We start from the raw sequence: 26,564 nt of genomic DNA, 5'->3' as shown, positions 1-26,564 counted from the left end.
GTTCTTCACCACTGGACCAGATGATCTCCACATTCCCTTCCATTGTCATTAAGACTTCAAAAATTCTATGATAATACTTCACTAAATACAATATAATAAATAATTATCTGGCTCCAATATAGCACAATATTGACACCTGTTGAACCTTATGAGAATGTTGCTTTCTAAAATGTATAAACTAATATTAGAATGGCATACAAAAGATGAACAGGTTAAATTGGTTAAGATACACTGGGCGAGGGACTTTGGACATAATATACAACTTACAGCATGTGAGAGGTTATGGAACTGGGATTTGAAGTTTACAGCATATTATACTTTACATTTAAAATTACATTGAAATGATGTACTGTTGGTACTTCTAGTAAATTAGCTAAAATATATAAAACAAGGTCAAATACATACTGGAAATGTAAGGAAAAAGAAGGTACCTTTTATCACATGTGGTGGACTTGTAAAGTAGTAAAAGAATTTTGGGAAACGGTATATAATGAACTAAGGACACGGGTGGTGCTGTGGGTTAAACCACAGAGCCTAGGGCTTGCCGATCAGAAGGTCAGCGGTTCGAATCCCCGTGACGGGGTGAGCACCCGTTGCTCAGTCCCTGCTCCTGCTAACCTAGCAGTTCGAAAGCACGTCAAAGTGCAAGTAGATAAACAGGTACCGCTCCGGCGAGAAGGTAAATGGCATTTCCATGCACTCTGTGCACTGCTCTGGTTTTGCCAGCAGCGGCTTAGTCATGCTGGCCACATGACCCGGAAAAACTGTCTGCGGACAAACATCGGCTCCCTCAGCCAGTAAAGTGAGATGAGCACTGCAACCCCAGAGTCGTTCGCGACTGGACTTAACTGTCAGGGGTCCTTTACCTTTTTTAATATAATGAACTGGATAATTTTTTTAAAAATAACCTTTTCTAAAAAAACCCCCCAAAGATTTTCTTCCAGGAATTCTAGGTACAGAAATACCAATGGATCAGAAAAGACTATTTATGTATGTGACCACTGCTGCTCGGATGTTACTTGTCCAGAGATGGAAAGAAGACCTAGTCCCTACCAGGGAAGAATGGCAAATTAAACTGATGAAATATGCCAAAATGACTGGAAGAATTAGAAATAAGGAAGACACAAATTTTAATAAGGAATGGGGAAAGCATATAATTTATCATTGTAAGCAATTAATATTATTAATAGGATTGGAATGAAACTTGTAGTTTAATGTTGACCTATGGTTGTTAAGGAGATTTAACAGACTGGGATTAATAGAGAGGTTGCAGGAGGAAAAAAGTTAACATAAGGACCCACAAAGGGGAGGAGGGAAGTTCAGGAGAATCTAAGGAATTCTCTTTTTATTTTGGTTGTTTGATACTTGTTTGTAAATTTCAAAATTAAGAAGATTTTGTTTTTTAAAAAAGAGAATGTTGAAACCCGCTTAAAGGTTTGTTGGGGTTGGTTTTTTTTCAATTGCTGTTAGAATTAAAATCCTGTTCTTGTTTCTCGGAGAATGAATTCTGCTCCGTTAGTTTTCATTGCGACCGATCTTGTGATTACAGTCAGAATGCTTTACAATTGACTCTGGCTGCCTTTGACACCTCGCTTAATGAGTTTCTGCTTATTACAACTGATTAGATTTCCCCTCCCTTTTTAATTACACAGTTGACTACTTTTAAACATTGTGTTAAAGACTTAAGAGTTCTATCTTACTCTTACTTTCTTAGAAGTAAGTCCTATTGAGTAAAGTGGGGTTAGCATCACAACTTTAGTCAACCTGCTGATGGAAAGAAATTGTATCACAACAGAAATGACCCCGAATAATTTTGGTATGGAGGACAGCTACACCTTGCCTGACAGTAGCATCCTAGAGCCACAGTTCTCTAGTTTACAAACAACATTTCCTTGTCTCTTTGGCTGCATTCTGTCAGGGAACTGCCATCAGGGCCGGAGGGAGAGAGCGGGCTCCGGAGGGACTCCAGAGAGCGCCCCGGGATGGGGAGAGGCAGCCCATCTTCTGGGGAAGAGAATCAGCGTAGCACCAGTGAAGAAGGGGGGCAGATGGGGGAAGCGGCGAGGCGGTCCCATGACTCCTTGCCTGGGACCAGCGGGGAGAGCACGGGTCCTCCGCTGTCCACACCCTCCTTGCGCAGAAGGCTTTCGCGCAGGGAGAGTAGGCGGAGACTAGGCGTCAAAGAGCTTCTTTGCTGGAAGAAGTTCAAGAAACGCCCACTGACGGATTCTGCCAGCGATTGAGACAGCCACGGGCGAGTGGCTGTCCGGACAGAAAAGGTTCACTCAGGCAACCCAGCCAGGTGTGGCGCCGGTTTACGCACGAGCAACCCCTAGAACCATTACACATTCTTCACCAGATCAGGCTAGAAATCTCCACTATACTTTGCTATTAGGGGGCTGAAGCTAAAAAAGAAAAGAAAAAAGTCACAGTTCTGACCTCACCAAAAAAAGTCAATGGCTGATGACATGGACTAGAATTGACCAAATATGGGTAACTAGAGGAATGGCACCAAAGATAAAGAAAGTGGAAATCTGCCCAAAAACTTGCTCCGACCATAACGCTCTAAGGACGGAGATGAAGCAAATATCAACTGGCTCCTTCAGATGGAGGATGAATGACACCTTATTTGGAGATGAAGTGTATAAAAAGGCCCAAAAAACTTTGAGAGACTATTTTGAAATAAATATGAACACCAATGTAGAAAAAAGAGTAATCTGGGACGCAAGCAAAGCTGTTATGAGAGGGTTTCTGATACAACAGAATGCAATAAAGAAGAGAAGTCAAAATGAGAAGAAAGATAAAATTTTGGAGAAAATAAAAGAAAGTGAGAAGAAATTGAGGGCAAAACCAAAGTCGCAGGAGATTTTGAGAGAAATAAAATTATATCAAGTACAATATATGGAAATGATGAATCAGGAAATAGAATGGAAAATTAAACAAATGAGACAAAAGACATTTGAATCAGCCAACAAATGTGGGAAACTGCTGGCATGGCAAATGAAAAAAAGACAAAAATTAAATACTATTACAAATTTAGAAGTGGAAGGAAAGAACATACATAACCCAATTGAGATTAGAAATTGTTTCCAGGAGTACTTTAAACAATTATATTCACAAGGGCCTCAGAAAGAAATGGACATAGACCGATTTTTGAAAATAAATGGATTACAGAAAATCTCCCAAGAAAGTAAATTAATGTTGAACTATAAAATATCTGAACAGGAAGTAGAAGGTGCCATTCAAAATATGCAATTGGGCAAATCTCCAGGACCGGATGGGCTGACTTCTAGATATTATAGATCTTTGAAAGAGTGGCTATTACAACCTTTGAAGGAAATCTGCAATGAAATTCTCGAAGGGAAAAGGGCACCAGAGTCGTGGAAAGAGGCGTATATTACACTTATACCGAAAACAGAGACTGAAAAGACTCAGCTTAAGAACTACCGCCCTATATCGTTACTTAATGTGGATTACAAAATTTTTGCTGACATTCTGGCCAAGAGATTGAAAAAAGTATTGATGGAAGAGATTCATAAAGATCAAGCGGGCTTTCTCCCGGGAAGACACTTGTCTGATAATTTGAGGAATATAATTGATATATTGGAAAAACTAGAAGTGAATATAAACACTAAAGCAGTTCTGATATTTGTGGATGCGGAGAAAGCTTTTGACAACATCTCTTGGAGTTTTATGAAGAAGAACCTACAGGGGATGGGGGTAGGCCAAGGTTTTGAAAATGGTATAGGTGCAATATATTCTGAACAAAAGGCAAAATTAATTGTAAACAATGTGGTGACGGAAGAATTTAAGATAGAAAAAGGGACATGACAGGGGTGCCCAATCTCTCCATTGCTTTTTATATCGGTCCTGGAGGTTCTGCTGAACATGATTAGATGGGACCGGTTGGTTAAAGGTATACAGGTCGGAGCCAAACAGTACAAATTGAGAGCATTTGCAGATGATTTAGTATTGACGTTACAGGAGCCAGAATCTAGTACCAAAAGGGTTTTAGAATTAATTCAAGAATTTGGTCAAGTGGCAGGATTTAAACTGAACAAGTCAAAAACTAAGGTTTTAGAGAAAAATTTAACACCGATCGAAAGAGAGAGGTTTCAGAATGAGACAGGTCTAACTGTGGTTAAGAAAGTGAAATATTTGGGGATTAATATGACAGCAAAAAATGGGAACTTATTTAAAGATAATTATGAAAAATGTTGGACGGAAGTTAAAAAAGATTTAGAAATTTGGTCAAACTTGAAGCTTTCCTTGTTGGGTTGAATTGCAGCTATAAAAATGAATGTTTTGCCTAGAATGTTGTTTTTGTTTCAAACACTGCAGATTGTGGACAAAATGGATTGTTTCAAGAAGTGGCAGAAAGATATCTCTAGATTTGTCTGGCAGGGCAAGAAGCCCAGAATAAAATTTAAGATATTAACTGATGCAAAGGAAACGGGTGGATTTGCCCTGCCAGACTTTAAACTTTACTATGAATCAGCAGCATTCTGCTGGTTGAAAGACTGGCTGCTTCTTGAGAACACAGTCATTTTGGATCTAGAAGGTTTTAACAATGTTTTTGGGTGGCATGCATATTTGTGGTACGACAAGGTTGAAGCACATAAAGCATTTAAGAGCCATATTGTCAGGAAAGCTTTGTTTAATGTTTGGATAAGATATAAGGATTTATTGGAAAATAAAATCCCAAGGTGGCTGTCACCAATGGAAGCAAAAGCCCAGAAAAAGCTCAATATGGAGGCCAAATGGCCGAAATATTGGGAAATTTTGGAACAAGAGGGAGATAGACTAAAAGTGCAGAGCTTTGAGAAACTAAAAAACAAAGTGCGAGATTGGCTTCATTATTATCAGATAATGGAGGCATATAATTTGGACAAGAAAATTGGCTTCCAGGTGGAAAAATCAAAATTGCAAACAGAACTGTTAGACCCCAAAACTAAGATTTTATCGAGAATGTATAACTTGCTGTTGAAATGGAATACTCAGGATGAAACGGTGAAATCTGCTATGATTAAATGGGCACAAGATGTTGGACATAACATTATGCTTGCTGACTGGGAACAGTTGTGGACCACAGGTATGAAATTCACGGCATGCAATGCCTTAAGAGAGAATATTATGAAAATGATATACAGGTGGTACATGACCCCAGTCAAGCTTGCAAAAATATATCATATGCCCGATAATAAATGTTGGAAATGCAAAGAAACTGAAGGTACATTCTTTCACCTTTGGTGGACGTGCCCAAGAATTAAGGCTTTCTGGGAAATGATCTATAATGAAATGAAAAAAGTATTTAAATATACCTTCCTGAAGAAACCAGAGGCCTTTCTTCTGGGCATTGTCGGCCAATTGGTGCCAAAGAAGGACAGAACTTTTTTTATGTACGCCACAACAGCAGCAAGAATACTTATTGCAAAGTATTGGAAGACACAAGATCTACCCACTTTGGAAGAATGGCAGATGAAGGTGATGGACTATATGGGATTGGCAGAAATGACTGGCAGAATCCGAGACCAGGGAGAAGAGTCGGTGGAAGAAGATTGGAAGAAATTTAAAGACTATCTACAGAAATATTGTAAAATCAATGAATGTTAGAATGATGTTGGACTGAAATTAAGTGGTTTCCAGCTGTAATGCTTTAAGAGAATATGAAAAAAAGGATTATAAATAGGTAATAACATAATGGTAAGGATTTGCTGAACTAACAATTTGTGGTGGAATATGAAAAAGGGAGGTATGAGGAGGTCCGGGAAACAAGTTAAAGGAAAATAAGCAATTGAAAATCTATGTGTTCTTAAATTTTCTTTATTCTGTATTTTTGTTATTTATCTGTTTTTTCTTCTTTTTTATTTTATTGTAATATTTCTAAAAATCTTAATAAATATCTTATAAAAAAAAAAGTCAATGGCTGAAAAGGTATATTGGACCCAGGGATTCAAGCTCAATGCTGTTGAGCCAAATATTCGTGCTAAATACTACCACCATACATTTTTATATCAATGCAGGATCCCAGGATGGTATGCAACATTAAAAAACAAACAAAAGCAAAATTAAACTAGTTAAAACTAAGCTATGATTTCCCTCTCCGCAAAATGCTCAAGGATACAGTCAAACCTTGGTTCTTGAACGGCTCCATTTTTGAACGTTTCAGCTCCTGAATGCTAAAAACGCGGAAGTAAATGCTCTGATTTTCTAATGTTTTTCGGAACCCGAATGTCTGCCGCAGCTTCCGCTTGAGTGCAAGAAGCTCTTGCAACCAATCGGAAGCCACGGCTCAGTTGTCGAACGTTTCAGATGTTGAACGGTCTTCTGGAACGGGTTATGTTCAACAACCAAGGTTTGACTGTACTGGGGAGTCATATTTTGTTATGGCTCCACCACGGAGCTAGAGTCTCTTCCCCCAAAGTGGGCAGGGGGGCCTTGTCCTACCTCAACACAATTGTCACAGACGCTGCAATGGGAACAGCGCGGAGGGCGGTAGAAATGGCAGGTGGCGCACCACTTCATCCGTACTTGGATCCCTTTAATCTCCACGTTCTTGTAGAGCGGAGCTCGGAAGTCGTCGTCTTTATCCTCGTCTTCGTCTGCTGCTCAAAGGTTTCAACCCCGTCCCCGGGAAAGGAGGAGAAAACACACGGTTAGATGGAGGCAGAAGATGGTTAGCGCCAAACCGCTAAGAGCACAGCACAACGTAATACAGAGCAACACAATGGGAATCTGCCTGGTACCAAGTCAGACTATTGGAGCATCTAGATCAGTACTTCCTACACTGCCACTGTTGGGTTTTCCAGCAGAGTTCTCCCCCAGCCCCAGCTGGAGATGCCAGGGACTGAAACTTGGACCTTCTGCATGCAAAGAAGCTGCTCTAGCGCAGCTCTGGCCATTCACCACTGTCTAGGCAAGAGGATGCAGTCACTGAACTATAGCCCTACCAGTGAGAGCCAGTGTGGTGTAGTGGTTAAGAGGGGTAGTCTCGTAATCTGGGGAACCGGGTTCGCGTCTCCGCTCCTCCACATGCAGCTGCTGAGTGACCTTGGGCCAGTCACACTTCTTTGAAGTCTCTCAGCCCCGCTCACCTCACAGAGTGTTTGTTGTGGGGGAGGAAGGGAAAGGAGAATGTTAGCCGCTTTGAGACTCCTTAAAGGGAGTGAAAGGCGGGATATCAAATCCAAACTCTTCTTCTTCTCTACCAGTGACACACAGCTGGAACGGGGAAGAGAGGAAAGTCCCCGGGTGCGCCAGCCTTAAATGTGTTAGGCCACGCCTCCCCGGCCCTCCGATTGGCTGGCCGGGGCGGTGATGCGCCCGAGGATGCGTGGGAAGGGGGTGGGCCCGCAACCCCACCTCCTCTCCAGCTCGGAAGTGGCTTTGTCGAATGGCTTGTCTCCCGAACAAATCGGCTCCCGAACGCCACAAACCCTGGAGTAAGTGTTCTGGTTTGCGAACGTTTTTTGGAAGACGAACTTCCAACGCAGCTTCTGCAGCTTCCAATTGGCTGCAGGAAGCTCCTGCAGCCAATCGGAAGCTGCGCCTTGGTTTTCGAACAGTTCCGGAGGGCAAACGGACTCCCGGAACAGATTAACTATGACAACCAAGGGACCACTGTAGTCTGATCATTGGGAACAGAGGGAATGATACATTAAACTCATGTCTAAACTGTACAGTCACATTCACACCACGTATTTCAAGCACATGGCTTCGCCCAAATAATCCTGGGATCCTGTGGTTTGTTAAGGCTGCTTCTGGTGCCAGGATTCTTTGGGGGGAAGTCATGTGCTTTAAATCTAAGGTGTGGAAGTGCAAATAAATAAATAAAAACCCCAGCACATTAAAAATCAGAATATCAAGGGAGAAGGCTAGGCTAACATAACCCTTCTTCCTCACATCCCATTTTATATATCCAGTGTTTTCTGCTCTTATAAATACATGTTCCATGGAGTGCCCACCTGCAGAATAAATTTACCTCCCTCGTCTACCATTTGTGACAGGCTTGGCATCACTAGGAAATCTCAGCAGAGGTAACGCACTGAATAAAACCTAAACCCCAGAAAAACAAACATCAGCAGCGATTGCACTAAAGGCTCCTGAGAAGGCAGGAAAAAGCCGCTAGTTTCATGACTTAAAAGGACAGACACTTCAAAAGAAAGAGGCTAAGCTATCCAGACAAGAATCTGCATAGTGTTTACCAGCACATCTCCCATCAAACGTGATAAAAGCTGGCATGTTGCATGAGTTGAAGCCAGACACACACGCGAACACACACACCTGACAAGAGCATTTGTCGCTGTTCACAACAGCAATCCGTTGCAAATAAACAATGAACGATCCTATTTGGGATACGGGTGACTAACACATCTAAATAACAACAACAACAACTCCAATATACCAGAGATGGGGAATCTGTGCCCTTCTAGATGTTACTGAATTACAACTCCCATCCGCCCATCCTTGATATTTACCAATAGTAAACTCACTCTCTGTTTATAGAACACGACTTGGCCAAAATTGCACCATCCAGGAGGGAGGTATCAACATGTTCAGAGGAACCCCAAAGGGTTACAGAAGTCCAACAATCTGGGTTGGGGAAAACCTAATTGGAAGGAAACACCCCCCCACCAGTCTGATGAGGACTGAGCATGCTCGATAGCAACAGAACGCAGAGTATCTGTTGCGGGAGGCAGGGGGGGCGGGGACAAGACTGGTGATGGTGGGGAGGATGGAACAGGGCACAGCTGGCTGGCTAGAACTCTGAACAGGAGTTCTCCAAACTGCAGATTAATGCTGCATAACCAGGTAACTAATTTTCCTATTAGGGGTATTAATTGGGGGGGGGGAATAAAAGCTGGTTGTGCCATTTTGTAGGCTAAAAAACAGTTTCTATCTGTGGGCTGTTAGGCTGCTGAACGGAAAATGATATAGTGCAACTGACTTTCGGGTTTGGTGTGTTGTGCGACAAGCACACAGAGTGCAATGAGACTGAGTGTTTGGAGGGGAGGCTCAGTTAATTTCATTGTACACAGGTTGTACATTGACAATAAAGGTATCATCATCATCATCATCATCATCATCATCATCATCATTCCTTTCTGCCCATATTTTCCCCAAGCCACCCACCCTCATCCTGTCCAGGTTTACCTCGTGGAAAAACCCCAGGGTCCATGAAGGTTGCCATGCTGAAGTTTGCGAGTACAAACAGGAACACGAGCCCATTGTATAGAGGGATGGCTGGAGAGACGGCTCTTGTTAACCAGGGGCACCTGCATACAAGAGAAAAGCGAGGTTGGAATTAGACTTAGTTTGTCGAACGATTTGCCTTGTCAATGTCTCCCCACCCCAGAACATCTCAACCCGAACACATTTTAATACGGCATTCCCCAAAGGCAAAAAGAGGGGTGAAGCAGAGTTGTTGCTGGCATCTGTCCATCTCGAGAGACAGCGGAGTTTGAAGTCAAATCGCTGGAGAATCACAGCGCCTGCTGTGGTTGCAGAGAGTGGTAACTTGCAACTGCTGCCTCTTGCATTGTTTTCCTGCAAGCCAGGGCAGCATGTATGGAGGTCCTGGGTTACTCAGACGACAAGACCCGAGGTACCACTGTACATCAACTCTGAACGTGCTCTGAATGCACATGTACATGCACATGGATGTTTCTAGCCACTGAGCACTGTTCCCTCCCTCTCAACCTTGCTGATGTGGCTTCAAAGGATGTGGAAGTGCAACCCATCAGGGGAGCGTATATAAGCCGGGGGCAGGGCGGGTCTTGCTGTCGCTGCAACTGCTCTGCAAGGCACAGATTCGTGGGGGACAGTGCCCAGTGGCTAGAAACATGTGTGTGCATGTGCACTCAGAGCGCATTCAGAGTTGATGTACAGTGGTACCTCGGGTTACATACGCTTCAGGTTACACATGTTTCAGGTTACAGACTCCACTAACCCAGAAATATTACCTTGGGTTAAGAACTTTGCTTCAGGATGAGAACAAAAATCATGCAGTAGCGGCGTAGCAGCAGTGGGAGGCCCCATTAGCTAAAGTGGTGCTTCAGGTTAAGAACAGTTTCAGGTTAAGAACAGACCTTCAGAACGAATTAAGCTCTTAACCCGAGGTACCAATGTAAGTGCTTCTTCATCAATAAAGACTTAACTATCAGACTTCCTTAGCTGGGGGGGGGGGGGGGAGCAGGACACCACTGCAAATCCAACCCATTCACGCTTGGTTGCAATTCCACCACGGGCAGCTGCTGTTCAGTTTTTTCCTGTGCAACCCTGGCTTGATTTCAAGATGCAAGAATAATCTTGATTCTTCTTTTGCGGTTGAGGCTTGAACTCAATGCTTTTTAAAATTTGGCTTCTTTTTCTGACCACTCGCAAGGGGACTGAAGAAGGTGCCAAAATAAAAAGGCATTGAGTTCAAACTGCAACTGCAAAGGAAGAATTGGGAGCGTGTTTAGAGTGTGCTCCTGGGTCTCCCTTTGTAGCTACTGCTTGAACGTTCCCGTGTCTAATGTCGTTATGATGGAAAGGTGTTCCTGGTTTGCCCCAAACGACCTGGCAAGTCAACCTCCAACAACTGGTGGCTCTACCTCTTTAGACTCTGCAGCTAATTAGCTACCCAGTGAAAATTAATAGGCTATTTTTCAATAGGAAATTAGTGCCACCAAGTCCATCATGGAAGGAAACCTACAACCATAAACAAATCTGTTCATTTACTGGAGTTGCATATTTGAATGAGTTCACTGAAGTTTAAAGAAAGGACACAGTGAATCATTATAAGCATTAGCAAGAGTTCTTTTGTCTCCACCCTACCATTGTTCCTTGTATAATTTGTTTTCTGGATTTCTTTCTCTTTTCGTTTTTTTGATAGGGTATAAACTGCGCTGTGGAAAAAAAGAAACTGCTGCAAGAGTTCCTGAGATAAGCAGTTGTGAATGAAATTGCCAGCTTAAATGCAAAAGGTAAGATAGGAATACTGTATGTTGTTGCTGTTTAGTTGTTTAGTCGTGTCCGACTCTTTGTGACCCCATGGACCAGAGCACGCCAGGCACTCTGGTCTTCCACTGCCTCCCGCAGTTTAGTCAAACTCATGTTAGTAGCATCGAGAACACTGTCCAACCATCTCGTCCTCTGTCGTCCCCTTCTCCTTGTGCCCTCCATCTTTCCCAACATCAGGGTCTTTTCCAGGGAGTCTTCTCTTCTCATGAGGTGGCCAAAGTATTGGAGCCTCAGCTTCAGGATCTGTCCTTCCAGTGAGCACTCAGGGCTGATTTCCTTCAGAATGGAGAGGTTTGATCTTCTTGCAGTCCATGGGACTCTTAAGAGTCTCCTCCAGACCATAATTCAAAAGCATCAATTCTTTGGCGATCAGCCTTCTTTATGGTCCAGCTCTCACTTCCATACATCACTACTGGGAAACATCACTACTGGGTAAACATCACTATCAGGTAAAGCTCTGTCATGTCATTCGGCTGCATGAGGGATGGGGAACCTGCAGCCCTCCAGATGTTGATGAACTAAAGCTCCCATCATTTGTGGCCGCTGGCCATACTCCCAACTGATGGAAGGAGGGACCTGGAAGCAACACCTGGAAGGTATGGGGACTCCATCCCTGCTTTAAAATGTCAAGAATAAAGCCTTTTCAAAAAGCTCACTATAGCTGAGTGGCATAGAGCACACTTTGTATGCTGAAGGTCCTGAGTTCAACGCTTCACATCTTCAAATTGATTTATTTTTTATTTAAAAAGGATCTCGGGTACCAGATGTTTTGCCAAAACTTCTGCCTGACATACTTCAGAGTTGCTTCCAAACAGTGAAGACATTAACTGGACCACAGGGAGGGAAGATATTTGACTCTGCATACGGCACCTTTTGCCCATCTGGCTAACGGGAATTGTAGCACAGTAATAAGAATAATAATTTATTATTTATACCTAGCCCATCTGGCTGGGTTTCCCTAGCCACTCTGGGCGGCTTCCAACAAAATATTAAAATACAATAGTCTATTAAACATTAAAAGCTTCCCTAAACAGGGCTGCCTTCAGATGTCTTCTAAAAGTCTGGTAGTTGTTTTTCTCTTTGACATCTGGTGGGAGGGCGTTCCCCAGGGTGGGCGCCACTACCAAGAAGGCCCTCTGCCTGGTTCCCTGTAACTTGGCTTATCGCAATGAGGGCACCAGCAGAAGGCCCTCGGCACTGGACCTCAGTGTCCGGGCAGAACGATGGGGGTGGAGACGCTCCTTCAGGTATACTGGACCGAGGCCGTTTAGGGCTTTAAAGATCAGCACCAACACTTTGAGCTGTGCTCGGAAACGTACTGGGAGCCAATGTAGCCCAGAGGGCATCAGGTTGGCGAAGCTTGGTATAAAGTATGTTTTTAAGTCTCTAAACCTTCATTTAGGACAGGCATAGGCAAACTTGGCCCACCAGATGTTTTAGGACTACAACTCCCATCATCCCTAGCTAACAGGACCAGTGGTCAGGGATGATGGGAGTTGTAGTCCCAAAACATCTGGAGGGCCGAGTTTGCCTATGCCTGATTTAGGAAGTCCTTGAAGGGCTATTGTTCTAGATTTGCCCAAAAGTCAAATCTAAACACGTGGGGCAATGTTTTTGCCCTATTCACGTATAAAGCAGAGTGGTGGTGTTGCACTTTTTCACAAAATGGTGTGAATGGGGAGGAAAGCCATACCCAACCCTCTCCCCATGCCTCACCTCCCTCCTTATAACTTTTAAGCATTTCCCCCCTGGCCCGGTTCTATTACTTTAAAACCAAAAAAAGGCACCCTCTGTCCTCCGTCAGCAGCCAAGAGAGGAAGAGTCACTGGGAGGCTACACCTCATTGCCTCTGACAGTGAACATCATGGCATGAGGAGAGAGGCCAGCCTGGCGCTATCCATTGAAGAGAACTGCTTCAATTCGTGTTTTCCTCTTTCCTCCTCATTCGCTTTTCCTTTTGTATCATGCCTATTTGATTCTGAGTCCAATGGCAGACGTCTTATCTCTTGATGTGTGTGCAGCTTTGCAGATGATTTTGATAATGATAATGATAATACTAATACTAATACTGGCAGTGAGAAAAATCCTTAACAAGCTTCTGTTTTGTTTAAAAAGCAGACTTCTCCATTCCCCACTTTATATGTGAACAGGATAAGCTTTTAACACATAGGTGATTGCCTTACACATCTAGTTTGGGCCAAAGCCGCTTGGTTGAATGAAACTACCTGCCATGCTTGGTAGGCCAGCCGTAACACGCTTTGATTGACAAAGGATTTCCCTGAAATACTTTGGTACAAATTGTTCTTGTGCGGCTGGCCCGAGATGGTACAAACTAGATGATGTGATTCCCTTCCTCCCACGCCCACAGAATGGGTAACATTTTAAACAAATATTAATAATATTATTACAAATTGCACAAAAATGCCAAAAAGAAAAAGTCTCCGAGAGCAGAAAAGAAAGGGAGGTTCAATTAAGTTAATTGCAAATCACTAGTCTATGACATCGCCAGCATGTGTTCCTTGACATTATGTTGAGTAAATGCATTGTTCCAAAAAAACAGATGAACAGTTCCCAGTCACAAACAAATACTCGCCTTGACCTTGAATTGCTTTCACGAGCATGGATTATAGCAGTAATTTTACGCAAGATCCTAGCAAGCTAAGCCTTCTGCAACCTCTCCCTCATGGTTGGAATTTTCCATGAGTTCCAGCTTTTGGCAATAAGCTTATTTGCAGTTATCAACATCTCTGTTTTCATCCATAGCATCTTTCGGATTATTTTGAGAGGCAAAAACAATAGGCTTTCCTGGTACTTCCTGAATGGTTCTTGCCCTTGAAATCTGAAAGGTTTTAATCCCTTTGAACAGCCACCAAGGCTCCTAATGCTTTCAAGGCTAGATTTGAATTGCCGGAGTATCATATTTGATAAGCCACACATCTTTTGAGCAGGTGCGTATTGCCAAACCAAACTGGGCCCCCACATTTTGAAGGGCCTCAGAAATAGAAATTTCAGCATGTGGTTATCATGCTACTGTTACAAGGCCATAGCGGGCAGACAAACAAAGCCACTGTTACAAGAGAGCAAGGCCACAGCCGGCAGATGAACAAAGAAGCCTTCAAAAGGAAGAAACATGGACTGTTAGAGGCTGATTGGATAAGAATGTAGAGTTTCACTCTCTGTTTATTTAGTCTATAAAAAGTGGGCGCACCCTGATTGGGATGTGCAGATTGCGAACATATTGCGCTGCACCATTTGCTATGCATAAGGTAAAGGGACCCTGACCATTAGGTCCAGTTGTGGCTGACTCTGGGGTTGCGGCGCTCATCTCTCTTTATTGGTCGAGGGAGCCAGCGTACAGCTTCCGGATCATGTGGCCAGCAGGACTAAGCCGCTTCTGGGGAACCAGAGCAGCACACAGAAACACCGTTTACCTTCCCACCAGAGTGCCTATTTATCTACTTGCACTTTGACGTGCTTTCAAACTGCTAGGTTGGCAGGAGCAGGGACCGAGCAACAGGAGCTCACCCCGTTGCGGGGATTTGAACCGCCGACCTTCTGATCGGCAAGTCCGAGGCTCTGTGGTTTAACCCACAGCGCCACCCGGGTCCCTATTTGCTATGCATATGCAAATCAAATAAACCTGCTTGAAACCTGAATTGGCGTTGGCCTCCCTGTGTCCAGTCCGTGCTCCAGAATATCCGAGTCACATGCGGTCCAACAATTTCACCACCTGATTTACAAGGCAGCAAAATGGTTTTACGCGGCATTTGGTGATTATTATTTTTTTAGGAGAAGTAAAAGTTTAGGGGTGGGGATGTACATAAAACACCCTATGCATCATTCCTCTTAATGGCCAATGACTGGCACCTGCCGTTTCCTCCACAAAATGCCTTTCTGAGGTTTGTTGCTGCTACTGCTGGTGCCGCCGCACCCAGCAAAGACGAAAGAGAAGCAAAAGTGGGCGATTTCACCTCTGAAATACACCACATTCGGTGCTATGAGTGTTCCTGAATTATGCACATGCATGCATACTGCCAGTCTTATTATAGGTATTTTTACATAGGAACGTAAGGCCATTTCTAATGTTCTCTGTCTGCTAGCACAAGCCACTGCCCCACCTCAAAACGCACATGCACAAAATCTGCAGCAGAAGCAGCAATAAGTATACACCTGAAATATTCTAAGCGTTGCGTGGAGATTAAACGAAAATAAATCCCTGCCTGCAGGCTCACAAAAGGAAAAAGGAATGAGGACTTCAGAGGAAAGTAGGAATTGGAGCAGAGTGTCCTTCCTGGGTGGAACAGAGGGGTGGCAAACTCCTTAAAGCTGCTCCTTCTCTGGCCCACTAGCAGTAGAACTGAATGCAGGCAGGCTATTTATATATTTATTTATAGGTGTGAAAGCATTTATAAAGTGCTTAATACAGTCATACCTCGGGTTACAGATGCTTCGGGTTGCATGTTTTTGGGTTGCACACTGCACAGAACCCAGAAGTACCGGAACAGGTTACTTCTGGGTTTCGGCGCTTGCGCGAAACCACTAAATTGTGCTTTGCACATGCGCAGAAGCGCCGAATCACAACCCGCATGTGCGCAGACACTGCGGGTTGCAAACATGTCTCCCGCATGGATCACGTTCGCAACCCGAGCGTTCACTGTATTTAAAAAAATCTCTAGGGGGTGTACCATATCAAAACAAACAATACGATCAAAACAAAAACACAATGTACAACACAAGCATATTATGCCTGTTTTGGGGTCACTGCCCTACGACATCCTGCAGGGCAAGGTGCCAAGAGAGGAATTTCCCCAGATGAGCTAAGGCATGGGTAGGCAAACTAAGGCCCGGGGACTGGATCTGGCCCAATCGCCTTCTAAATCTGGCCCACAGACGGTCAGGGAATCAGCGTGTTTTTACATGAGTAGAATGTGTCCTTTTATTTAAAATGCATCTCTGGGTTATTTGTGGGGCATAGAAATTTGTTCTTTTTTTCCTTTCAAAATATACGGTAGTCCAGCCCCCACAAGGTCTGAGGACAGTGGACCGGCCCCCTGCTGAAAAAGTTCACTGACCCCTGAGCTAAGGGATCTTACAGGTCTCTCTCTCTGTCTTTTGGGTAACCTGGTCCCAAGCTGTTCAGTACTTTATATCTTAACAACAAGACTTTGAACAAGACCTGGTACCAGATCATCAACCATTGCAGTTCCCTTAGCACACATGTAATATGTGCGCGTCCTGATGACCTCAACGAAAGGATCAGGGAAGCAAACTTCCTGCAGTTGCTCCTTTACTGGCCAATAGAAGGGCCAGGTTGGTCTCCCTTGCCCAGCATGCTGTTCGTCCTCTGAGACAGGAGATAGAGGATGTCAACAATTCTTAGATCCCTGGCCTGTGGCAGAGGTTAGCTCCATAGTCTGAGGTGGGGTGGGGAGACAGTGTTGCATAACGGTTAGGGTACTGAACTAGGACCTGGAAGACCAAGGTTCAAATCCCAACCCAGAAATGAAGCTCACTGGGCAACCTTTCAGCCTAACCTAACTCACGGGGTTATTGTGAGGATAAAAAATAAGGAAGAAGTGAAAACGATTATGCCACTTCTAGGTCCTCAAAGAAAAGATGAGATATAAACACAAAAACAAACTCACATGGGTACACAATAAACCCTCCCCCACCTGGAAGTTTTCTAGCAACTGTATTTACTAAATGCAGTCCCATGTTCTGTTTATTTTAGTCTGCAGTTTCGGCACCCTTCAGCACAGCTTTTCTCTCCTTTCCCAACCTCCTTTCCTCCAGGAAATGTCACAAGTGACTGCCTGTTAAAACTTGACTTCTCCCACTCATTTGGCAGAGCAAACTTCAAAAGGCTGGCTGGCTGGCTGGCTGTACGGAGAAAGGAAGCTTTGTTTTGGTTAACATGCAACCCGGCTCCCTCAACCAACTAGGAATTTCGATGTGGAGACAGGGGCATTCGGACATTATTTGTCAACCTGTACCTCCTGCCTTTCCTTCGGAGAGCTTTATCAGTTCACTCTGGCAGGGTAACTTTAGCGGGAGAGCAAATCTTATCAATTGCTTGTATTGTTTCACTCAGCCGCCACCAACTCAGTGCCCACCAGATGTTCTGGGCTGCATCTCCCATCAGGCCCAGCCAGCAGGTCCTGACATCCAGCTTGGCTTTGGGGAGGCCCCACCAGACACCTCAACCCACAGGCTGATGGTGAATGACCTTGGAGAAGCCAGAGGTTACCGGGTAACTGCCCGGAGAGCATAGCAAGGGATTTTATGGTGGGTTTCTTCTCTGCATAGCCGCAGCTCACCTGGCATGACTGCCGCCTCAAGCCTCCCAATCTCCCACAGAAGCTATTTCATTCTTCACACTGCTGCACCGGCAATGCTAATTTCTTTCTTGTAAACAACACACACACACACACACACACACACCCCACACACAATGAAGCAAAAGCTGGCTGGCCAATAACAGCAGGGCATTCAGCTATGCCTAATTCTGGTAACCAACAGCCTCAAGCATGAATAGAGAATCACTTTTCAGCTCAAGGGCCACATTCCATTCTGGACAGGCTTCCAAGGGCCACAGGCCAGGGGCCAGAGGCAAACGTGAGGACAGCATTAAAAGTGAATTTTACCTTTGTGCATTAGGTTAACGTCTTCACATCCACACATCCATGTCTATCGTCCATCTAGACCACTAAGAAGCATCCTTAAGAGTTCAAGGACACACTCCAGCAGGCAAAAGCACTCAGGGTGTCAAGTAGGGACAGTGATGGGTGTGACACACAAGGGCATGTGTCCTGGAAGAATCCAGAGCACTAGAACACAACCTGAGTCTTCCTGATTGTAGACCACAGGTCCAACGAAACCAGCACCCTGCTTTGCACAACGACAAATTAGATGCCTCCAAGGATCCCACAAACAGGAAGTACCGTATTTTTCGCTCTATAACACGCACCCGACCATAACACGCACGTAGTTTTTAGAGGAGGAAAATCTGTAGGCATGCCACCCGTAGGCATTCCCTCCATAACACGCACAGACATTTCCCCTTACTTTTTAGGAGGAAAAAAGTGAGTGTTATGGTGCAAAAAATACGGTAAATGCAACAGCATATCCATACTGTCTGCCCCCCAGCAGCTGGCATTCAGCAGTCTATTGCCTTGAAACATGGAGGATCTATTTTGCCAAACAGCCATTGATCATATCCTCATTTTTAAATTGGTCTAGTACCGGGGGGGGGGGAGAGAGAGAACCCAAATCAGTACTCCTCCCCACATCATGGGAATTCGATAAGTTAACTATGGAGCGTATGGTAAATGCAAAGATGAGAAGATCCTACACTGCCTCTAAAGGAGGAGTGGGAAAAGCTGTTGCCCTCCCATTTGCTGTTGGGACTCCAGTGCCCATCTGCTCCAGCTAGCAGGGCCAGAGGTCAGGGATGATGGGAGTTGAAGTCCCATAACATTCACAGCAACACCAGAAGCAGATATAGGGTAGCCCAACCGGTTCATCCGCACTGGGTGCTGAGCTGGGAGGGCACCGCAGGAGGCACCGCAACAACAGCAAACAACGGAAGGGGCATCAAATTTTGGCATTGCACAGGGCACCGCTGAGATTCTAAAGCCCAATGTCCGCCACTGAGGCCACTGATTCACCATCTCTGCTCTAGGAAAATGGTCGTGATTGAAATGTTGAGTCCTGTGTGTATTGTTCACCATCACGTTGGCTTTACAATGTTACACTGCGTACTTTAATGTGTGAGTTCACGTGTGTGTGATATTATCTCGATCTATCTCCTCCAAGTGTTCCTGTTTTCCAGGGACAGTCCTGGATTTACAGAAGCCGTCCCAGTTTCTGATTTGATCCTGGAATGTCCCGCTTTTCCTTAGGACGTCCCTATTTTCATCAGATAAATGTTGGAGGGTGTGGAGTTATGCAATCCCCAAGTCAAGGAGATAAGTAACAAAACCTTTAGAAGACATCTGAAACCAGCCCTGTATAGGGAAGTTTTAAAAAGTTTTATGTTTTATTATGTTTTTATGTATGTTGGAAGCTGCCCAGATTGACTGGGGCAAACCAGTCAGATGGGCAGGGAATAATAATAATAATAATAATAATAATAATAATAATAATAATATTGTTTCATATTATTATTATTATTATTATTATGATGATGATGATGATGATGAAAAAATGGACTATTAATAAGTAAAAATCCAATATTACATTATTTTAAGATTAAAGATTAGGATAAGCAAAGAGGGGAAGGATTTGCTGAACTGACAAATTAAACTGGAATAGAAAAAGGGAGGTTAGAGGAGGTCCGGAAATTAAGTAAATGAAATAATGTAATGGAAAGATGGAACTGTTTTTTATTTGTATTTTTCTTTTTCTTTTTTCATTTTGTAAAACTTTAATAAATATTTTATAAATAATAATAATAATAATAATAATAATAATAATAATGGCTTTTTAGCAGGAACTCTCAGGTGGGCAGCACTGCCATTCTAAGAGAACAAAGGAGGTGTTCATAGGGAGTTCTGGCTCCTCTTTTTCTAGAAAAATAGCACTAAAAATACTAATAATAGTGGAACAGGACGTCCCCATTTTCATCGGAGAAATGTTGGAGGGTATGTATCTACGTATGTCTACATCCTAATGATGGTAATGATTGGTTCCTTCCAAATAAAGCCTGTGGTTTTGAGCTCTAACACTACCACCAACTTTACAAGGGAAATCTCCATGCACCCATCCTTTAGATTCAAGATTTGCAAAGTGGGCTAACAAATCAGGATCTTCTGAATGCTGCAGTTGCGTTCGGAGATCAATCTAATTAATACAAAGCATAACACACTCTGGAGTGTTGCTTGTATCCTTAATTCCTTTTGAAATTCCTGTTTTACATAAACATATTACCATATTTAGATATGATTTAGGGACGGCTGGCCTAGAAAATGACGGGAGGCAAGTCATTAAACAAGATCTGGCAAACAATAGGGAAGCCATTTATTTTCTCTCTCTCTCTACCACATTTTGAAGGGTGTTTGTGTGCATTAGAAACTGAAATTCCACGCTTACATTTAATGAAATGAATGCTAACATTTGTGCTTCTCAGGAAACACATTGGGGACTTTGTCTCTGTAAGTCGAACCAATCTGGCTTTGAAGCAGGAAATCATATCTAGCATTTGGGCTCTGTTGGTAAAAGCAAATAATTTTAAAAAACCCCAGCTTGTCTCAGCTTTTCGCTTTGAATGAAAACTGCCCTATAGGAAATGAAACTTGGGAAGGGAGGTGCACCCACACCCAGCAGCCTCATGACTTTTGCTGATGCCTACCCAGTCCAACAACCTCAGATATGCAGATGACACAACCTTGATGGCAGAAAGTGAGGAGGAATTAAAGAACCTTTTATTGAGGTGAAAGAGGAAAGCGCAAAATATGGTCTGAAGCTCAACATCAAAAAAACGAAGATCATGGCCACTGGTCCCATCACCTCCTGGCAAATAGAAGGGGAAAGAAATGGAGGCAGTGAGAGATTTTACTTTCTTGGGCTCCATGATCACTGCAGATGGTGACAGCAGCCATGAAATTAAAAGACCCCTGCTTCTGGGGAGAAAAGCAATGACAAACCTAGACAGCATCTTAAAAAGCAGAGACATCACCTTGCCAACAAAGGTACATATAGTTAAAGCTATGGTTTTCCCAGTAGTGATGTATGGAAGTGAAAGCTGGACCATAACGAAGGCTGATTGCCGAAGAATTGATGCTTTTGAATTATGGTGCTGGAGAAGACTCTTGAGAGTCCCAGGGACTGCAAGAAGATCAAACCTATCCATTCTTAAGGAAATCAGCCCGGAGTGCTCACTGGAAGGACAGATCCTGAAGCTGAGGCTCCAATACTTTGGCCACCTCATGAGAAGAGAAGACTCCCTGGAAAAGACCCTGATGCTGGGAAAGATGGAGGGCACAAGGAGAAGGGGACGACAGAGGACGAGATGGTTGGACAGTGTTCTCGAAGCTACCAGCATGAGTTTGACTAAACTGCAGGAGGCAGTGGAAGGCAGGAGTGCCTGGCGTGCTCTGGTCCATGGGGTCACGAAGAGTCGGACACGAATAAACGACTAAACAACAACAACAACAACAACAATCCAGTCCTTACCCCACTTGGCAAAAAACAAAAAGGTTTCTAACCTTCTGGTGCTTTGAGTGGCACTAGGTGACCAGATCCCATCCCCATTTTAATTTTGCACAGTGACATGCACTCTCCCGTGGGTGGGGTTGGGTTGCCACCTTTGGTCAGGCAAAACATGGGACAGGTCAGGCAATTCACCATCCAGCTATAGATAAATGCACAGAGTCCAGTTCTGCACACACAATTCCAATCCAGATCAGGGAGTCTATGTGTAATACAACTGCCTACAACCTTCTCACTGTTTCTTTTTAGATGGCCAATTCAATGCCCTGAAGGCTGAAAGCATTTTCTATAAAGGTAGATCAAAAGCAAAGGCAAGCGCCAAGGAATGTCAGTTCATCGCTAACACTGATTCAGGATGAAGTCTGGACAGTGTAGGCTGAATTAGACTATATCAAAGTAAAAATATAAGTCACACCACCCATTAGCAGAAAACTTGCTGAATGCAGTTATCTATTTCTAATGGTTGTTGTTGTAATTGTCGTTATTTTTAAAGAGCAGGTGAAGGGGAGCAAAGTACCTTTCAGGAAAAGGCAGCTAGATGCCCAATCCCCTGAGGTTCAACTCTATCCAATTTAACCCTGTTTAATTATTCAAATCAGCTGGGCTGAATAGAAATTCGCTGCAGTTTAATAAGATATGATGGGTTTCGGTGGAGCGTTCCATTACAACCTGGACCCTTTCCAAATACTAGTGATGTGCGTTCAGTATACTGCAGATCGGGTAAGGCGAATCGATTGAAAACGCAAGAGAAGAGAGCTGCTCTTAGTAAGGAAAGCTCTGTCTCACCACCAAGTAGAAACCGCACACAAAAGAAAGCTGCTCAACAATGCAACTGCTGAGTGCAACAGACTGGTCCTCGATCCCTTTTTTTAAAATGGCACCTCATCTTAGAATATCACCTCCTACTACGCAATGTTGCACTGGCAATTTTATTTCTCCTGCATAGCAACCTATGTGTACAAAAATCAGCCTTCTTCAACCTGGTGCCCTCCAGATGTTATGTACTACAACTCGCAGCAGCCAAAACTAGCAACACCCCAGCAGCTTACAAGGCAGGAAGAGGAAAAGGTCGTTCTCTTTCTCTCTCTTTAAAGCAATTAATTGAGTGGCAGGGCAGCTCCAGCCATGACTTGCATGTCCATTTCAGCCAGGGCTTTGCTGGACAGCTTGCCCAGCTATCCCCAGTACCAGGGTGCATAAAAATCAATGATTAAAAAAAATCATTTTTAATGATTAAAAAAATTTTTTTTAATCAGATTTTTTTTAATTTAAATTGGATTTTTAAACTTTAAATCGGATTTTTAAAATAAAATGCTTTTGGAGGAAAAATCTTTCTAAAAATAGTTTTTTATTTATTGTCCAAAGGCTATTCATCAGGAAATAAGGATTTGTTTTAAGTTTTTCATGTGTGCTAAAACTCAGCCTAAGCTGTTTTTTTTTTAATTGTTTAACCACATCAGTTAACAAACATGGATACATATGTGTAATGGTTCTAGGGGTTGCTCGTGCGTAAGTTGCCGCCACTCCTGGCTGGGTTACCTGGTTGAACCCTTTCTGTCTGGACAGCCTCAGTTTCGTGGCTGTCTCAGTCACTGGCAGAATCCGTCAGTGGGCGTTTCTTGAACCTTTTCCAGCATAAAAGCTGTTTGACGCCAAGTCTCCTCCTACTCTCCCTGCGCGGAAGTCTCCTGCGCAGGGAGGGTGTGGGCAGCGGAGTGCCCGTACTCTCTCCGCTGGTCTCCAGTGAGGAGTCCTGGAGCCTCCCCTCCAATTCCCCCATCTGCCCCCCTTCTCCACTGGTGTTACGCTGATTTTCTTCCCCCGCAGATGGGCTACCTCTATCCCTGCTAGGCCCCTCTCCAGCATCCCTCTGGAGCCTTCCCTCCGCCTCTAGCTCCGATGGCAGTTCCCTGACAATATGCTATGAAGCTACTGTTTTAAATAAATTTGTTTAAATTGTTATTAAGGAAATTATTATTTTTCTTCCAATAAAGTACGGCAGAAATGTTGTCCAAATACAAACATACATGTGAGGTGAATGAGGCTGAGAGACTTCAGAGAAGTGTGACTAGCCCAAGGTCACCCAGCAGCTGCATGTGGAGGAGCGGGGAAGCGAACCTGGTTCCCCAGATTACGAGTTCACCGCTTTTAACCACTACACCACGCTGGCTCTTCAGTGCAGGACAGGAGAGGTGGCAGAGTCAATCTGACAGTCCTGCCACTGTGCTGGCACCTCCGTGAGCTCCCCACACCTCTCTGCTCTCAGTAGGCGGCAGCCAGTTAGCCAATGAACACATGCAAGTATCTCAAACAACCGCAAGCTCCTACCTACGCCAACATGCAGCAGTTCAGTAGCAACATTTAATGTGTTTCACATTCTCCATGGTCCAAAAATGACACTGAGCAGGCATGTGGATTTCTTAATAAGGCATTCTTATCACAAAGCAAAGGGCGGGGAGGAAACGAGGCTCGCCGGTCTCCCTGGGATTCGGGAAAATAATATATTCTGGAGGGAAGTAATTATAATTACACATGCTGCTGATCACAGAGAAAACCTGGAGCTTCAAGAGAGTGGGTCACAATGCAACGTCTGCAGCGAAAGAGTTTAACAATGCTCAGCTAACCAGATTTATTTTTGCTCACTGTAACTAATCTCTGAACAGAGAATGCACTTTGGTTATTATAAACCAAATTGCTTGATTACCAGTAGGGAAACTGGGGTAGGAAAAGATAGGGCACTCGCCCTTTGTGTCACGGTTGGCATTGCCAGGCACTTGACAAAGCCCAGGTTTATGAAGGGATATACTGCCAAGCCTGGAGCGCTCTGTCCCAGCTGCTCTTCCTTGTAGCCAATGGAGCCTCTGTTTATCTCTGTTTGGGTAAATGGAGCGCTGCCCCAATAATCTCAGTCCAGAGGTGAGTTTACAGGAGCACAACCAGTTCGGTCACACTGGGCTTGGGGAGCCTCAGGGCACCGGAACCAGGGCTTTTTTTCCAGCCAGAACTCAGTTCCAGCACCTCTCAGTTAGGCGCCATTGCCATTACAGTGGTACCTCGAGTTACAAACACTTCGGGTTACAGACTCCGCTAACCTGGAAGTAGTACAGTGGTACCTTGGGTTAAGAACTTAATTCGTTCTGGAGGTCCGTTCTTAACCTGAAACTGTTCTTAACCTGAGGTACCACTTTAGCTAATGGGGCCTCCCGCTGCTGCCGTGCCGCTATACGATTTCTGTTCTCATCCTGATGCAAAGTTCTTAACCTGAGGTACTATTTCTGGGTTAGCGGGGTCTGTAACCTGAAGTGTCTGTAACCTGAAGTGTCTGTGACCCGAGGTACCACTGTACCTTGGGTTAAGAACTTTGCCCCAGGATGAGAACAGAAATCGCATGGCCGCGTCTGCAGCAGTGGGAGGCCCCATTAGCTAAAGTGGTACCTCAGGTTAAGAACGGTTTCAGGTTAAGAACGGACCTCCAGAACGAATTAAGTTCATAACCAGAGGTACCACTGGATAAGAGAACATGGGAGACGTTCATGGTGAGTTCTGGCACCTCTTTTTCTAGAAAAATAGCACTGGCCACAACTGTGATGTAGAACGGAAGGCAAGAAATGGGGTGTGTGTGCAAATTTTGGTGGTGCAAGGGGGTCACCGCTGAGACCCCAAGCTCCACCACTGCTCAGTAAGGTGCCAGTTAGCCCACACCTGACTGCCTTCTTAAAAACAGTGTTGGCACTGCCTGAGTTTCCTACTTCTTAGTCCCAGTGGCGCTGTGGGTAAAAGCCTCAGCACCTAGGGCTTGCCGATCGAAAGGTCGGCGGTTCGAATCCCCGCGGCGGGGTGCGCTCCCGCTGCTCAGTCCCAGCGCCTGCCAACCTAGCAGTTCGAAAGCACCCCCGGGTGCAAGTAGATAAATAGGGACCGCTTACTGGCGGGAAGGTAAACGGCGTTTTCTGTGTGCTGCACTGGCTCGCCAGATGCAGCTTGTCACGCTGGCCACGTGACCCGGAAGTGTCTCCGGACAGCGCTGGCCCCCGGCCTCTTGAGTGAGATGGGCGCACAACCCTAGAGTCTGTCAAGACTGGCCCGTACGGGCAGGGGTACCTTTACCTTTACCTAGTCCCAGTGTTGCCCCTTGTAGAATTCAGCAGGGAAAAGAATGGGGATAAAACTGGAATTAGCTGGCTCCACCTGTCATTAGTTCTGGCTTCTCCTACTGTTGCGTCTTCCTTCTTCCCCACCAGCCCCAGGGAACCCCACCCATGACAAGTTCTCACCGGTCATAGTTATCACTGACTGTTCACCTGCCCTCTCTGACTGAGGGAGATGGGAGAGGAGGAAGGAGAGGGAGCTCACTATGCTGCCGCCCCCCCCGCCCCCAGATTGGGCCCAGGGGGCAAGCAAATAGGGAGTGGTGTTAGAAGTGGGATCACTAGCCCCGGTATTGCTTGCTTTAACCAACCACAGCTCTCCAGGGTCTTAAAAGCAGAGGTCTTCTCTTTTAGAAGAAGAGTTTGGATTTGATATCCCGCCTTTCACTCCCTTTAAGGAGTCTCAAAGCGGCTAACAATCTCCTTTCCCTTCCTCCCCCACAACAAACACTCTGTGAGGTGAGTGGGGCTGATTTCGTTTTTTGACAGAATTACAACCCTGGTAGATGAAGGGAACGCAGTGGATGTAGCCTACCTTGATTTCAGCAAGGCATTTGACAAGGTGCCCCATGATATTCTTGTAAAGAAGCTGGTAAAATGCGGTCTTGACTATGCTACCACTCAGTGGATTTGTAACTGGCTGACTGACCGAACCCAAAGGGTGCTCATCAATGGTTCCTCTTCATCCTGGAGAAGAGTGACTAGTGGGGTGCCACAGGGTTCTGTCTTGGGCCCGGTCTTATTCAACATCTTTATCAACGACTTGGATGATGGACTCAAGGGCATCCTGATCAAATTTGCAGATGACACCAAACTGGGAGGGGTGGCTAACACCCCAGAGGACAGGATCACACTTCAAAACGACCTTGACAGATTAGAGAACTGGGCCAAAACAAACAAGATGAATTTTAACAGGGAGAAATGTAAAGTATTGCACTTGGGCAAAAAAAATGAGAGGCACAAATACAAGATGGGTGACACCTGGCTTGAGAGCACTACATGTGAAAAGGATCTAGGAGTCTTGGTTGACCACAAACTAGACATGAGCCAACAGTGTGACGCGGCAGCTAAAAAAGCCAATGCAATTCTGGGCTGCATCAATAGGAGTATAGCATCTAGATCAAGGGAAGTAATAGTGCCACTGTATTCTGCTCTGGTCAGACCTCACCTGGAGTACTGTGTCCAGTTCTGGGCACCACAGTT

General features: G+C 44.6%; 1 protein-coding gene across 1 annotated transcript in view; it reads right to left on the bottom strand.

Annotated features, from left to right (window-relative positions):
- Window positions 1-26,564, bottom strand: part of ZDHHC8 (zinc finger DHHC-type palmitoyltransferase 8) — a 286,530-nt gene that overhangs the window by 22,480 nt on the left and 237,486 nt on the right. The window contains exons 3-4 of the mRNA XM_053369473.1: window positions 9,154-9,275; window positions 6,448-6,605 (exon numbers count right to left, since the gene is read on the bottom strand). Of these exons, the coding sequence (XP_053225448.1) occupies window positions 6,448-6,605; window positions 9,154-9,275 (280 nt within the window). The remainder of the gene's footprint in view (window positions 1-6,447; window positions 6,606-9,153; window positions 9,276-26,564) is intronic.

This window comes from Podarcis raffonei, chromosome 16 (assembly GCF_027172205.1).
Source record: "Podarcis raffonei isolate rPodRaf1 chromosome 16, rPodRaf1.pri, whole genome shotgun sequence".
Taxonomy (NCBI): Eukaryota; Metazoa; Chordata; class Lepidosauria; order Squamata; family Lacertidae; genus Podarcis; species Podarcis raffonei.
This window is presented reverse-complemented; position numbering and strand designations above follow the sequence as displayed.